Source organism: Equus asinus, chromosome 16, assembly GCF_041296235.1.
Source record: "Equus asinus isolate D_3611 breed Donkey chromosome 16, EquAss-T2T_v2, whole genome shotgun sequence".
NCBI classification, from domain to species: domain Eukaryota; kingdom Metazoa; phylum Chordata; class Mammalia; order Perissodactyla; family Equidae; genus Equus; species Equus asinus.
Genome location: NC_091805.1, coordinates 28,300,505 through 28,313,321, shown reverse-complemented (window position 1 = coordinate 28,313,321; position 12,817 = coordinate 28,300,505). Strand labels below are relative to the sequence as shown.

Below are 12,817 nucleotides of genomic sequence, written 5' to 3'. Positions count from 1 at the left end.
AATGGCAATCAGTGGATTCTGTGAAATTAACCACTATTCATTGAGATCTTAGTCCTGCATGTACAACCCAGTAATACTGCATGAATTGAATTTTTATTGAGTGAAAGAAGAATTGTTCTTAAGATTGTCAGTTGACTTTTTTCAGTTTCCCAAAATTGGCTGGAGCAATAATGAACTGCTGGCTAATAATTATTTAGGCTGTTCTTTTCTCTGAAGTAATTTTTTTTAACATGTCAAAGTAAATAACTAAGCCTCACAAAGGCAGTCTTTCTTGAATCTATGGTAAACTGCTTTACACACACACAAATTATGTCCTAAGGGACAAGTGACAAGAGCCCAGGAGGCTGAGGAAAACTACCTCATAAAACGGGAGTTGGCCACCATCAAACAGCAGAGTGATGAGGCCAGTGCTAAGCTGGAGCAAGCTGAAAATACCATCAGGAAGCTCCAGCACCAACAACAATGGGTAAGGAGTCTGGTAGTGCTTTTTCTCACCTTTCTCATCCCCTTCCCTTTAAACCTTTTTTTTTTTTTTAAGCACAACTTCTGTGCTCTTGTTTTAAATAATTTTGTTTTTTTACTTTAATTGAATTCTTAATCAATTTTATATTCTGTAATACTTAGAGGTCTTATTGTGGCCTAAAGACTCCTCATTCTAATATTTTTTTTGTGTCTACATAGTTTTGTTAGAAATAGGTAATATTTTCTTTCCTTACATTATGTTCTAAGTCATAGAAAATGAGTGATGTACGTCAGACTTGCTTTGTAGGTTTTAGAAATCTGTTTCATAATAGGTATCTTGCCATGGGTAATTTTTGAATCTTAATTTCAGCTAGTTTTTATTGATTGTGCAGATGAAATATTATCCAACATGTAAAATATATGTAATTATCTCACTTAAAGCTTTGATAATGTGGCTATTTAGGTCTTGTGAAATACTAGAGCCATATCTTTCTACATCCAGGCATTAAATTATGAGTTAAGGTATGTGCTTATACTTTTTCAAAAGGAGAGAAGTCAAAATAAAAAAATGAACTTTTTAAAATTATGTGAACTAACTTAGGGTGCAAACAGCTACTGATTGTACAGTTGTCCTCAGGTATCTTTTACAACTCAGACATCATTTTCCATTGGCAAATTCAGGCTAGTATGATCTTAAGAATATGAGGGATAAAAAGAAAAGCCAACCTTTTCTCTTTGAAGAGATATTGTTTCTTGTTTCAGTTATCTATTCTCAAGTAAGCATTAGATTGCAACAGGGTGGGCATAAAAAGCTGTGTTAAATCTAGAACTCTATGGGTCTGGAAGGTAAATAGCATGACTTCAAAGTTGGACATAACGTTTATTCAGTAAAATTAAAAAACAACATCATCATCTGGGTACAAAAATCAGAAAACTAAAAGCAAAAAAATTGGCAATTCAAAAAAACCGTAGCATCAATTTCTAAAATTATGTAATTGAAAATGGTTAAGAAAAATGAATAGGAGAGTGATAAAAGAATACTGAAAAGATGGGAACTCAAATATTTTGTTCTGCCTTTGTGTGAAATAGCAATACTATCAAAGCATAAAAACAGAGAAAACAGAATTGGGAAGTCATGTTGGGAATTAAGCTGAACTGAGTTAGAGTGCAATGTGATTTTCTTATAAGGAATGGTGAGCATTACATTTGCATTTAGCATAAGCTACAGTCATAATGCATTAGAATCATGAATTATTAGGGTTTTTGCATAGTTTTTCAAATATTGAGACCTCTAGATAGATGTGTACCAAAAATACAGAATGTGAGTTTATAAAGAAAAAGTTAAGTAGGCAAGCAAAAATGGCCAGAATGAACTAAAGCATTTGAAAATTAAATGTAGTGAAAAGAATTTTTGTACTCTTTTTCAACGACAAGATAGACCTACATTGTGGGGCTAAGATATAATACGGAGAAAGCAGTTCTCTACTTCAGTTTTGTTTCCATTTTTTTTCTCACTAAGCAGACATTCTCTTTAACTGTAAATAAACTTTTTGACAGAATAACTGTAAAACAGACCTGCAAAGCGGTAATGGACAAAATAGGTGAAAGTAACAGAGCCTTGGGTAAATTTCCAATTTCAAAGGAAAGTGTGTATCCCTAGATATTAAAATAATTTGCGAAATGATCATAGAAATATTATTGTTTTTAAAGGGTTTTAGAATATAAGAGATACTAAAGGCTTTGGGGTGGACAAATACAGTTCTTATATTAAGCGATAATGGTTAGATGTCTGAAAAGAGGTTCAAGGTTCATTAAAAATTCCTTGAACTTCTGGTTTGTGAACAATCGGAAAAGTAACTTTTACTCACTAAAAGCCAATTTACTATGTATTAGTCCTTACTAACTTTGTTTCTGTAATAAACAAAAATTGTGCAGCAAGTGCAGTTTTCCCAGTTATTTGGTAGGCACTCTCGTGCTATCTTTCTGGTCCAGGTAGAGAAATAAAAGGAGTAAACTTAAGTGGTTTTATAGGTGATTAGCTATATCGAAAAGCCGTTTATGTTAAGAGATGCCAGTGGTCTTTGTCTCCTAAACTTACACTTCAAGTATTTTAACCTATTATTTAAATATTCATACAAAAGATGTGTTTACGAATTTTATACATGAAATATTTCAGAAATGTAGCTAATGTGTTGGATGATGAATCAAGATTCCAAAATATGTAAACAATCTGTTCAGAATCAGAAACTAAAATAAAAAATTATTTCACAGAAACAAATCTATAGTCTTGCCCTTAAGTTTAAAATTCAAAGATATATCTTAGTGATGCTTTATGTAACAAAGACCTAGAAATTTTAATTGTCGGGAAATCAGGAATTAGCCAATAATGTAATATACCTGCCTCCCCCAGCCCCGCCAAATCCCAAGTACAGTTTTCGTGGAAGTATAATGATCCAGTTCAATTCTAAGTAGCTTGCAGGCAATCTGTAGTGTTGCATCTAGTTTGAAGACCAAAACTCATGTGAAATGTTTACAGACTATATTATGGCTAGTATAGGAAAGACTGTGGAAGCCCTAACTCTTTAAACTATGCTAAAGAAAACTTTTTTTAAGTATTTGAGAGGTAATCTTATGGAAAGGTGATCAGCCTTTTTTTGACGTTACTTCAGAGGGCAGACTGCATGAAAGATCCAAGGATACAAAATCTTATTCCTAGGAATTTTGACAAATAGAATAGTTGCTTTGCAAAGTAGTGACCATTCTACTGGCAGAAAGTGAACATATATTGCTAAAGGTTTTGATTACAATTTTCCAGTATAACTTCATGAGTTCTTCAGAACTCTCAGAATAAGGGTTTCAAATCTGTATTCCAGCAGGAGGTATTGAATTACCAATGTAATCATCCACCACTACTACCCTCTACTCCCAAGAGCGTTATTTTATATGCCATGAAGAGCTCTGGATTTCATGTACAGAACTGAATTCTAGTCCTGTTTTGCTGTGTGACCTTGGATACTCAAGGACTCAGTTTCTTTTTTCTCTAAAACGATTACATAGGGCTAGACCATCTCATGTCACTCTCTTTGACTTTTTGAGTTTTATTCGAGTATGATTTACATGCAATAAAATTCACCAAACTTAAGTGTGTGGTTTGATATGTTTGACAAATATATATAGTTTTATAACTACCCCCACAATCAAAATATAGGGTATTTCCATCACCCTGAAAACTTCCCTTGTGTTTCTTTGTAGTTCACCTTTCCACTCCCAGCAGCCAGTCTGCTTTCTGTCACCATAGTTTTGCCTTTTCTAGAATTTTATATAAATGGAATTGTAAGGTATGAGGATTTTGTGTCTGGCTTGTTTCACTTAGCATGTTCACTCTATTTTTCTTTTTGGCAATTTTTTTTTATTTAGGTAAAATATATACTACATAAAATTTAGTATTTAAGTGCACCATTCAGTGGCATTAAATACATTTATAATGTTGTGCAGCAACCACCACCATCTATTTCTACCACCCTGCTGCTAGTAATCTTTATTCTTTCTTTTCCATGAATTTACCTCTTCTAGGTAACTCATATAAATGGAATCATAAAATAGTTGTCCTTTTGTGTCTGGCTTGTTTCATTTAATGTTTTCAAGATTCATCCTTTTTGTAGCATGTATCAAAATTTTATTAGTTTTTATTGTAGCTGAATAATTCTCCATTGTATATATATATATATATATATATATATATATATATATATATATATATATACACCTCCTTTTATTTATTCATTCACGTGTTTATAGTCATTTTGGTTGTTTCTCTGTTTTGGCTGTCGTGAATAATGTTGCTGTCATCATTAACATACAAGTATCTGTTTGAGTCCTTGCCTTTAACTCTTTTGGGTGTATACCCAGAAGTGGAGCTGCTGGATCATAGATCAGATGGTAATTCTATGTTTAAGGTTTTTGTGTTTTTATTGAGGTCATAATAGTTTATAAAGTTGTGAAATTTCAGTTGTACACTATTATTTGTCAGTCATCGTATATATGTGCCCTTTTACCCCTTGTGCCCACCCCCCAACCCTCTTCCCCTCTGGTAACTACTAATGTGTTCTCTTTGTTCATGTGTTTGTATATCTTCCACATATGAGTGAAATCATATGGTTTGACTTTCTCTCTCAGGCTTATTTTGCTTAACAGTACCCTCAAGGTCCATCCACATTGTGGCAAATGGGAGGATTTTGTCTTTTTTATGGCTGAGTAGTATTCCTTTGTGTGTGTGTGTATTTTATATATATATATATATATATATATACACACACCACATCATCTTTATCCATTCATCAGTTCTTGGGCTCTTGGGTTGATTCCATGTCTTGTCTATTGTGCATAATGCTGCAGTGAACGTAGGGGTGCATAAATCTCTTTGAATTGTTGATTTCAAGTTCTTTGGATAAATACCAAGTAGCAGGATAGCCAGCTTGTATGATATTTCTATTTTTAAGTTTTGAGAAATCTCCATACTGTTTTCCATAGTGGCTGCACCAGTCTGCTTTCTCATCAGCAGTGTATGAGGGTTGCCTTTTCTCCACATCCTCTCCCACATTTGTTGTTTTTTGTCTTGGTAATTATAGCCATTCTAACATGTGTAAGGTGATATCTCATTGTGGTTTTGATTTGCATTTCCCTAATGATTAGTGATATTGAACATCTTTTCATGTGCCTATTGGCCATCTGTATATCTTCTTTAGAAAAATGTCTGTTCATATCCTCTGCCCATTTTTTGATTGGGTTGTTTGTTGTTTTGTTGTTGAGTTGTCTGAGTTCTTTATATATTTTGGAGACTAACCACTTGTCACATATATGATTTGCAAATATTTTCTCCCAGTTAGTGGGTTGTCTTTGCATTTTGTTCCTGGTTTCCCTTGCCTTGCAGAAGGTCTGTAGTGTGATGAAGTCTCATTCGTTTATTTTTTCTTTTGTTTCCCTTGCCCAAGTAAACATGGTATTTGAAAAGATCCTTCTAAGACTGATGTCAAAGAGTGTACTGCTTATATTTTCTTCTAGGAGTTTTATGGTTTCACGTCCTACCTTCAAGTCTTTAATCCATTTTGAGTTAATTTGTGTGTATGGCAAAAGATAATGGTCTACTTTCATTCTTTTGCATGTGGCTCTCCAGTTTTCCCAACATCATTTATTGAAGAGACTTTCCTTTCTCTATTGCATGTTATTAGCCCCTTTGTTGAAGATTAGCTGTCCATAAATGTGTGGTTTTATTTCTGGGCTTTCACTTCTGTTCTGTTGATCTGTGTGTCTGTTTTTGTACCAGTACCATGCACTTTTGATTACTATAGCTTTGTAGTATATTTTGAAGTCAGGGATTGTGATGCCTCTGGCTTTGCTCTTTTTTCTCAGGATTGCTTTAGCAATTCGGGGTCTTTTGTTGCCACATATGAATTTTAGGATCCTTTATTCTATTTCTGTGAAGAATGTCATGGGGATTCTGATTGGGATTGCATTGAATCTGTAAATTGCTTTAGGTAGGATGGACATTTTAACTATGTTTATTTTTCCAATCCATGAGCATGGAATATCATTCCATTTGTTTATGTCATGATTGGTTTCTTTTAATAATGTCTTATAGTTTTCATTGTAAAGGTCATTCACCTCCTTGGTTAAATTTATTACTAGATATTTCATTCTTTTTGTTGTGATTGTAAATGGGATTGTATTCTTTTTTTTTTTTAATGATTTTTTTTTTCCTTTTTCTCCCCAAAGCCCCCCAGTGCATAGTTTTATATTCTTCGTTGTGGGTCCTTCTGGTTGTGGCATGTGGGACTCTGCCTCAGCGTGGTTTAATGAGCAGTGCCATGTCTGCGCCTGGGATTCGAACCAATGAAACACTGGGCCCCGCCTACAGCGGAGCGCGCGAACTTAACCACTCGGCCACAGGGCCAGCCCCCAAGTATTCTTGAGTTCTCTTTCTGTTAGTTTGTCATTAGGGTATAGAAATGCAAATAATTTTTGTAAGTTGATTTTGTACCCTGCAACTTTGCTGTAGTTGTTGATTATTTATAATAGTTTTCCAATGGATTCTTTAGGGTTTCCTATGTATAGGATCATGTTGTCTGCAAACAGAAAGAGTTCCACCTCTTCCTTGCCAACTTGGATTCCTTTTATTTCTTTTTCTTACCTAATTGCTCTGGCCAAAACCTCCAGTACTATGTGGAATAAGAGTGGTGAGAGTGGGCACTCTTGTCTTGTTCCTGTTCTCAGAGGGATGGCTTTCATTTTTCCCCATTGAGTATGATGTTAGCTGTGGGTTTGTCATATGGCCTTTATTATGTTGAGGTACTTTCCTTCTATACCCATTTTGTTCAGAGTTTTTATCATAAATGGATGTTGGATCTTGTCAAATGCTTTCGCTGCATCTGTTGAGATGATCATGTGGTTTTGTTTATCATTTTGTTAATGTGGTGTATCACATTGATTGACTTGCAGATGTTGAACCATCCCTCCATCCCTGGTATAAATCCCACTTGATGGGATCCTTTTAATGTATTGCTGTATTTGGTTTGCCAATATTGTGTTGAGGATTTTTGCATCTATGTTCATAAGTGATATTGGCCTGTAATTTTCCTTCTTTCTGTTGTCCTTGTTTGGCTTTGGGTTTAGGGTGATGTTGGCCTCATAAAATGTGTTAGGAAGTGTTCTGTCTTCTTCAGTTTTTTGGCATAGTTTCAGAAGGATAGGTATTAAATCTTCTTTGAACGTTTGGGAGAATTCTCCAGAGAAGTCATCTGGTCCTGGACTTGTATTTTTTGGGAAGTTTTTGATTACTGTTTCAATCTGTTTATTTGTGATTGGTCAGTTCAGATTCTCTGTTTCTTCTTGATTCATTTTTGGGAGGTTGTATGATTCTAAGAATTTAGCCATTTCTTCTAGATTGTCTAGTTTGTTGGCATATGGTTTTTCTCAGTATTCTCTTATAATTGTTTGTATTTCCATTCTATCCGTTGTAATTTCTCCTGTTTCATTTCTAATTTTATTTATTTGAGCCTTCTCTCTTTTATCTTAGTCTGGCTAAGTGTTTGTCAATTTTGTTTATCTTCTCAAAGAACCAGCTCTTAGTTTCAGTGATCCTTTCTACTGTTTTTTTGGTTTCTATTTCATTTGTTTCTGCTCTAGTTTTTATTATTTCCCTCCTTCTACTGACTTTGGGCTTTGTTTGTTATTCTTTTTCTAGGTCTATTAAGTGTAGTTTAAGATTGCTTATTTGAGATTTTTCTTGTTTGTTAAGGTAGGCCGGTATTGCTTGAATTCCCCTCTTGGGACAGCTTTTGCTGCATCCCATATGAGTTGGTATGATGTATTTTCATTTTCATTTCTCTCCAGATACTTTTTGATTTCTCCTTTAATTTCTTCATTGATCCATTGGTTGTTCAGTAGCATGTTGTTTAGTCTTCAGATATTTGTCCCTTTCCCAGCTTTTTTCTTGCAGGTGATTTCTGGTTTCATAGCATTATAATTGCAAAAGATGCTTGAGATGATTTCAGTCTTAATAAATTTATTGAGGCTTGCCTTGTTTCTCAACATATGGTCTATCTTTGAGAATGTTCCATGTGCACTTGAAAAGAAAGTATATTCTCCTGTGTGGATCTCCCAGACATCTATTGTGTTGCGTAAATATCCTCTTTTGGTTTATGAATGTCCTTTTTTGTTGTGTCTTGGTGGGAGAAACTAAAGGAAGAGCTCACTCTACCATGATGCTGATCTCGTATGTTTAAGTTTCTTGAGGAACCACCAAACATTTTCCACAGCAGCTGTACCATTTTATGTTCCCACCAGCAATTTACAAGGGTTCCCATCAATTTCTCCACATCCTCACCAACTCTTATTTTCTGTTCATGTTCTTGTTGTTTTTTAGTAATACCTATCCTAGTAGTAGGTGTGAAGTGTTGTTTCATTGTAGTTCAAATCTTTTTTTTTCTCTTTTTCTTTTTTTTTTTGAGGAAGACTAGCCCTGAGCTAACATCTGCCAATCCTCCTCTTTTTGCTGAGGAAGACTGGCCCTGAGCTAACGTCCGTGCCCATCTTCCTCTACTTTATATGTAGGATGCCTACCACAGCATGGCTTGCCAAGCGATGCTATGACTGCACCTGGGATCCGAACTGGCAAACCCCAGGCCGCTGAAGCAGAACGTGCACACTTAACCACTGCACCACTGGGCTGGCCCCTCAAATCTTTCTTTTAATGTTAGAATTTTTTCAATGCAAAGACTATATCAAATGGACATTTGAAGTGTTATTTTTTTGTCGCAGATTTTTTTTTATAGCTCTTCTCTTTCCTCTTATATATAATTAGCAGCCAATTAGTCATGAGAAAGAAAACATTCTGACTACTTCTTTAGTCTCTAGCTTATTGTCAAGATACCACATTAGGTTGTGTAAACAGTTTGTATTTTGCTCAGTCCTATATGACTTGACATGGCAATCTTATAATGGAGCCATGTGTTCATTCAGTCATTCAAAAAATAATGAGCAAAGTATTGTCCTACATACTGAGGGTACAATAGTAAACAAGAAAAATAAGGTCTGCTGTTACATGAAGTGTATGTTCTAGTTCAGGAGACATGTTAAACAAATGAAAGTAATTTTAGGTGGTGTTAAGGGCTGTGAAGAAAAATAAAGCAGGAGTGAGGTGGTAGGTGTACTGCTATTTTAGTTAAGTTGGCTTTGGAGAGCTTGCCTGAGGAAGTAAATTTGAATAGAAACTGAATAATATGAAGAAGGAAACCATTTGAAGATCTGGGGAAAAGCCTTCCAGACAGATCATACACCTAGTATAAAGGCCTTGAGTGAGGAATAAGTTTGAAGTATTCAAGGAGGAGAAAGATGTATTTATAAGCTCTAGGGAAACCACTAAAATTTTTTTTTTAAAGAAAAGATATATAAATAAGTGATGAATAGCAGAGGTGAAATGGAGCCTTTTTTAAAAAAAAAATTCAATCAAGCAGAAAATGAAAAAAAGAACAATGAACAAATGGATGAAATAGAAAACTAGCAAGATTGTAGATTTTAACCCAACCTTATCAATAATTACATAAAATGTAAGTATTCTAAACACCAATGAAAAGATTGAATAAAAAGATAAGACCTGTTTACAAGAAACTCACTTTATATACAAAGATCTTGGTAGGCTAAAAGTAAAAGAATGTACTGGTAATGAACAATTGGGAAAGAAAATTAAGCTCACAGTACCATCCAAGAGAACAAAGTACCTAGGAGTAAATTTAACCAAGAAGGTGAAAGACTTATTCACTGAAAACTATGGATCATGGTTTATCTATTTGTCTGTTCATGGTTGATCCATTTATCTGTCTATGAAAGAAATTAAAGAAGACATACGTAAATGGAAAGATATCCCATGTTCATAGATCAGAAGGCTTAACATTAAGATGTCAACACTACCCAGTATGATCTACAGATTCAATTCTGTCAACTGTATGAAAATTCTAATGGTCTTTTGCAGAAATGGGAAAGCTGATCCTGAAATTCATATGGAATTTTAAGGAGCCTTAAATGTTGAAAACAGTCTTGAAAAAGAACAGAGTTTTCCTAATTTGAAAACTTACTACAAAGCTAGAACAATCAAAACAGTGTGGTACTGGCAGGAGGACAGACATATACATCTTGCAAGTTTTCTGTTTGATTCATTTATTCAGACATATAGAATAGAATAGACATATAAAATAGAAATTGAGAGTCCAGAAATAAACCCATACATTTGTGGCCAATTGATTTTCAACAAGGATGCTAAGACCATTTGAGGAGGAAAGAATAATCTCTTCAACAGATGATGCTGGGAGAACTAGATATCCTCATGCAAATGAATGAACTTGAACTCCTACCACATACCACATACGAAAATTAATTCAAAATGGATCTTTGCTCTAAGTAGGGATTTTATGATTTTAACATAACTGTTTTATGGTTTTAAAACCCTTAGGAGAATACATAGGGATAAATCTTCATGATCTCGAATTTGGCAATGGATTCTTAGATATGGGTACTTTAACACTAAAAACATGAGGAACAAAAGAAAAAAAAACCCAGATAAATTGGACTTCATCAAAATTAAAACCTTTTGGGCATCAAAGGAAGTTATCCAGAAAATGAAAAGGCAGGCTAAAGAATGGTAGAAACTGTTTGTAAATCACATATTTGATAAGGATTTAGCATCTGGAATATATAAAGAACTCTTACCACTCACAAAAAAGACAATCCATTTTCAAAATGAGCAAAGGACTTGATTAGACATTTCTGCAAAGAAGATATGCAAATGAACAGCAAGCATATGAAAAGATGCTCAACGTATTTAGTCATTAGGGAGATGCAGATCAAAACCATGATGAGGTACCAATTCACACTCACTAGGATGGCTGTAATGAAAAAAAAAGGCAAACAGAAAATAACAAGTATTGGGAAGTTGATGGAGAAATTGGAATCCTTGTACATTGCTGATAGAAATATAAAATGGTCAGCTGCTGTGGAAAACAATTTGGAAGTTCCTCAAAAAGTTAAGCAGAGAATTACCATTTAAGCCACAATTCACCTCCTAGATGTAGACTCAAAAGAATGGAAAACTGGTATTCAAACAAGTGTGTGTGCATACATTGGCAGCAACATTATGCACAAAAAAATGGACATAGCCCAAAAGTCCATCAATGGAAGAATGGATAAACAAATTTTGGTATATACATACAATGAAATGTCATTAAGCCATAAAAAGGAATGAAGTATTAATACATGTTATAATATGGATGGACCCCCTAAACCTTAAGTGAAAGAAGCAAGACTCAAAAGATCACATATATATGATTCCCTTTATATGAAATACCAGAATAGATAAATCCATAGACTGTAGATTGGTGGTTGCCAGAAGGTGGGAGTGGGAAAAGGGTGAGAAACTCCTTCGTAGGTAAGAGGTTTTCCTTTAGACCAAGAGAAGTGTTTTAGAACTAGATAGAATTGGTGGTTGCACAGCATTCTGAATGTATTAAATGATGCCGGCTTGGCAAGCCAAGGAGTTGAAAGAAAGATTTCTTGGACTGTCAATGTCTGGTAGCAGTACTCTTTTAGTCAGAGAATAGTGTGGGGACAGGACCCCTGGGCAATGAAGGGCTGCAAGCATGGGGACAGGACCCATGGGCAGTGAAGGGCTGCAATGTGTTGAGGGTTATGGCTAAATTTGTAAGGCATGGGTACATGACTTATTTTTACCAGACAAAGGAAAGATGATGTTAAAAAGTCATTAAATGGTATCAGTGCAGGTGGGGTCTGGTTATCGTGTGGTCGTATAACTTCAGATATGAATCAGGTCATATAGAGCGCATGTAGGCCTGGACACCTTGGGCTTCTCTCCCTGGGGCAACCTTGATCCACATCACTAAATGCCACTGAATTGTTGTTCACTTTAAAATGGTTATTTGAATTCTGCCTCAATAAATTGTTTAAAGAAAAAAAGACTAAAGAAATAAGGCTAAAAGAAACAACACGTTTACTTTGAGTGATTGCCATAGAAGGTGGGAATAAGGGAGAACATATAACATCCCAGTCCTGGAATCCATTGGTTAAGGTCAGGGTAGGACCAGAACCAAGTGAACTAGCTTGTAGGAGAAACCTGAGAGAATTAGGATATCCCTCGGGGCTGGGATTGGGCATGTCTTAATGAGAGTTGCAATTGTATTGAGCCTAAAGGGAGAATGCAGTGTGAAGTAAAGCACAGATCAGATGGCAACTGGAGAAATGACTTACAACAGGTTGTCAGACCAGTGGCCTGTAGGAACCAAAGCCTAAAGGCAAGGGGATAAAGATGTAAAGGAGACAAGAATTTGGAATATCAGGGGTTTAGTGGACTAATGGGAAAGCAGCTTGGGCAGGTGTTGAATATGGGGTCTTTTACCCACAACTACGGTTTAACACGAGTTGGAAGGATGTGATGTTTGGATAAGCCAGCTCCATTAATATGCCAAGGTTGAGCAGACATGGAGATTTTTATGTTCCTCTACTTAGGAATAATGTTGTTTGCAGAATCTCAGTGAGTCTGAGGTGGTCTCCGTTAAAAAGGTTAGCAATAACAGAGGCCAACAAGGTTGTTATATGGATATTGGAAATGTAGATAATGTGATAGCTTGTGAGGGTGACTCCCCCACAGTAAATTTCCAGGAGTGAAGGATCAAGGTGGTCTGCCTCTAACTGTTGGACACAGTATACCAATTGTAATTGGGGAAAAAAATGTAAAAAGGTGAAAAAGATATACCATGCAAACACTAAGCTGAAGAAAACTGGAGTGTCTGTA

General features: G+C 35.3%; 1 protein-coding gene across 11 annotated transcripts in view; it reads left to right on the top strand.

The window, feature by feature from the left end:
* The window catches only part of EVI5 (ecotropic viral integration site 5), a 217,276-nt gene that overhangs the window by 99,525 nt on the left and 104,934 nt on the right, over positions 1–12,817 (top strand). For 6 of the 11 annotated variants that reach the window (XM_044748907.2, XM_070486835.1, XM_044748906.2 and 3 more), the window contains one exon: positions 320–466. The exons of the other annotated variants lie outside the window; for them this stretch is intronic. In XM_044748907.2, the coding sequence (XP_044604842.1) occupies positions 320–466 (147 nt within the window). The remainder of the gene's footprint in view (positions 1–319; positions 467–12,817) is intronic. 11 annotated transcript variants of the gene reach the window in all.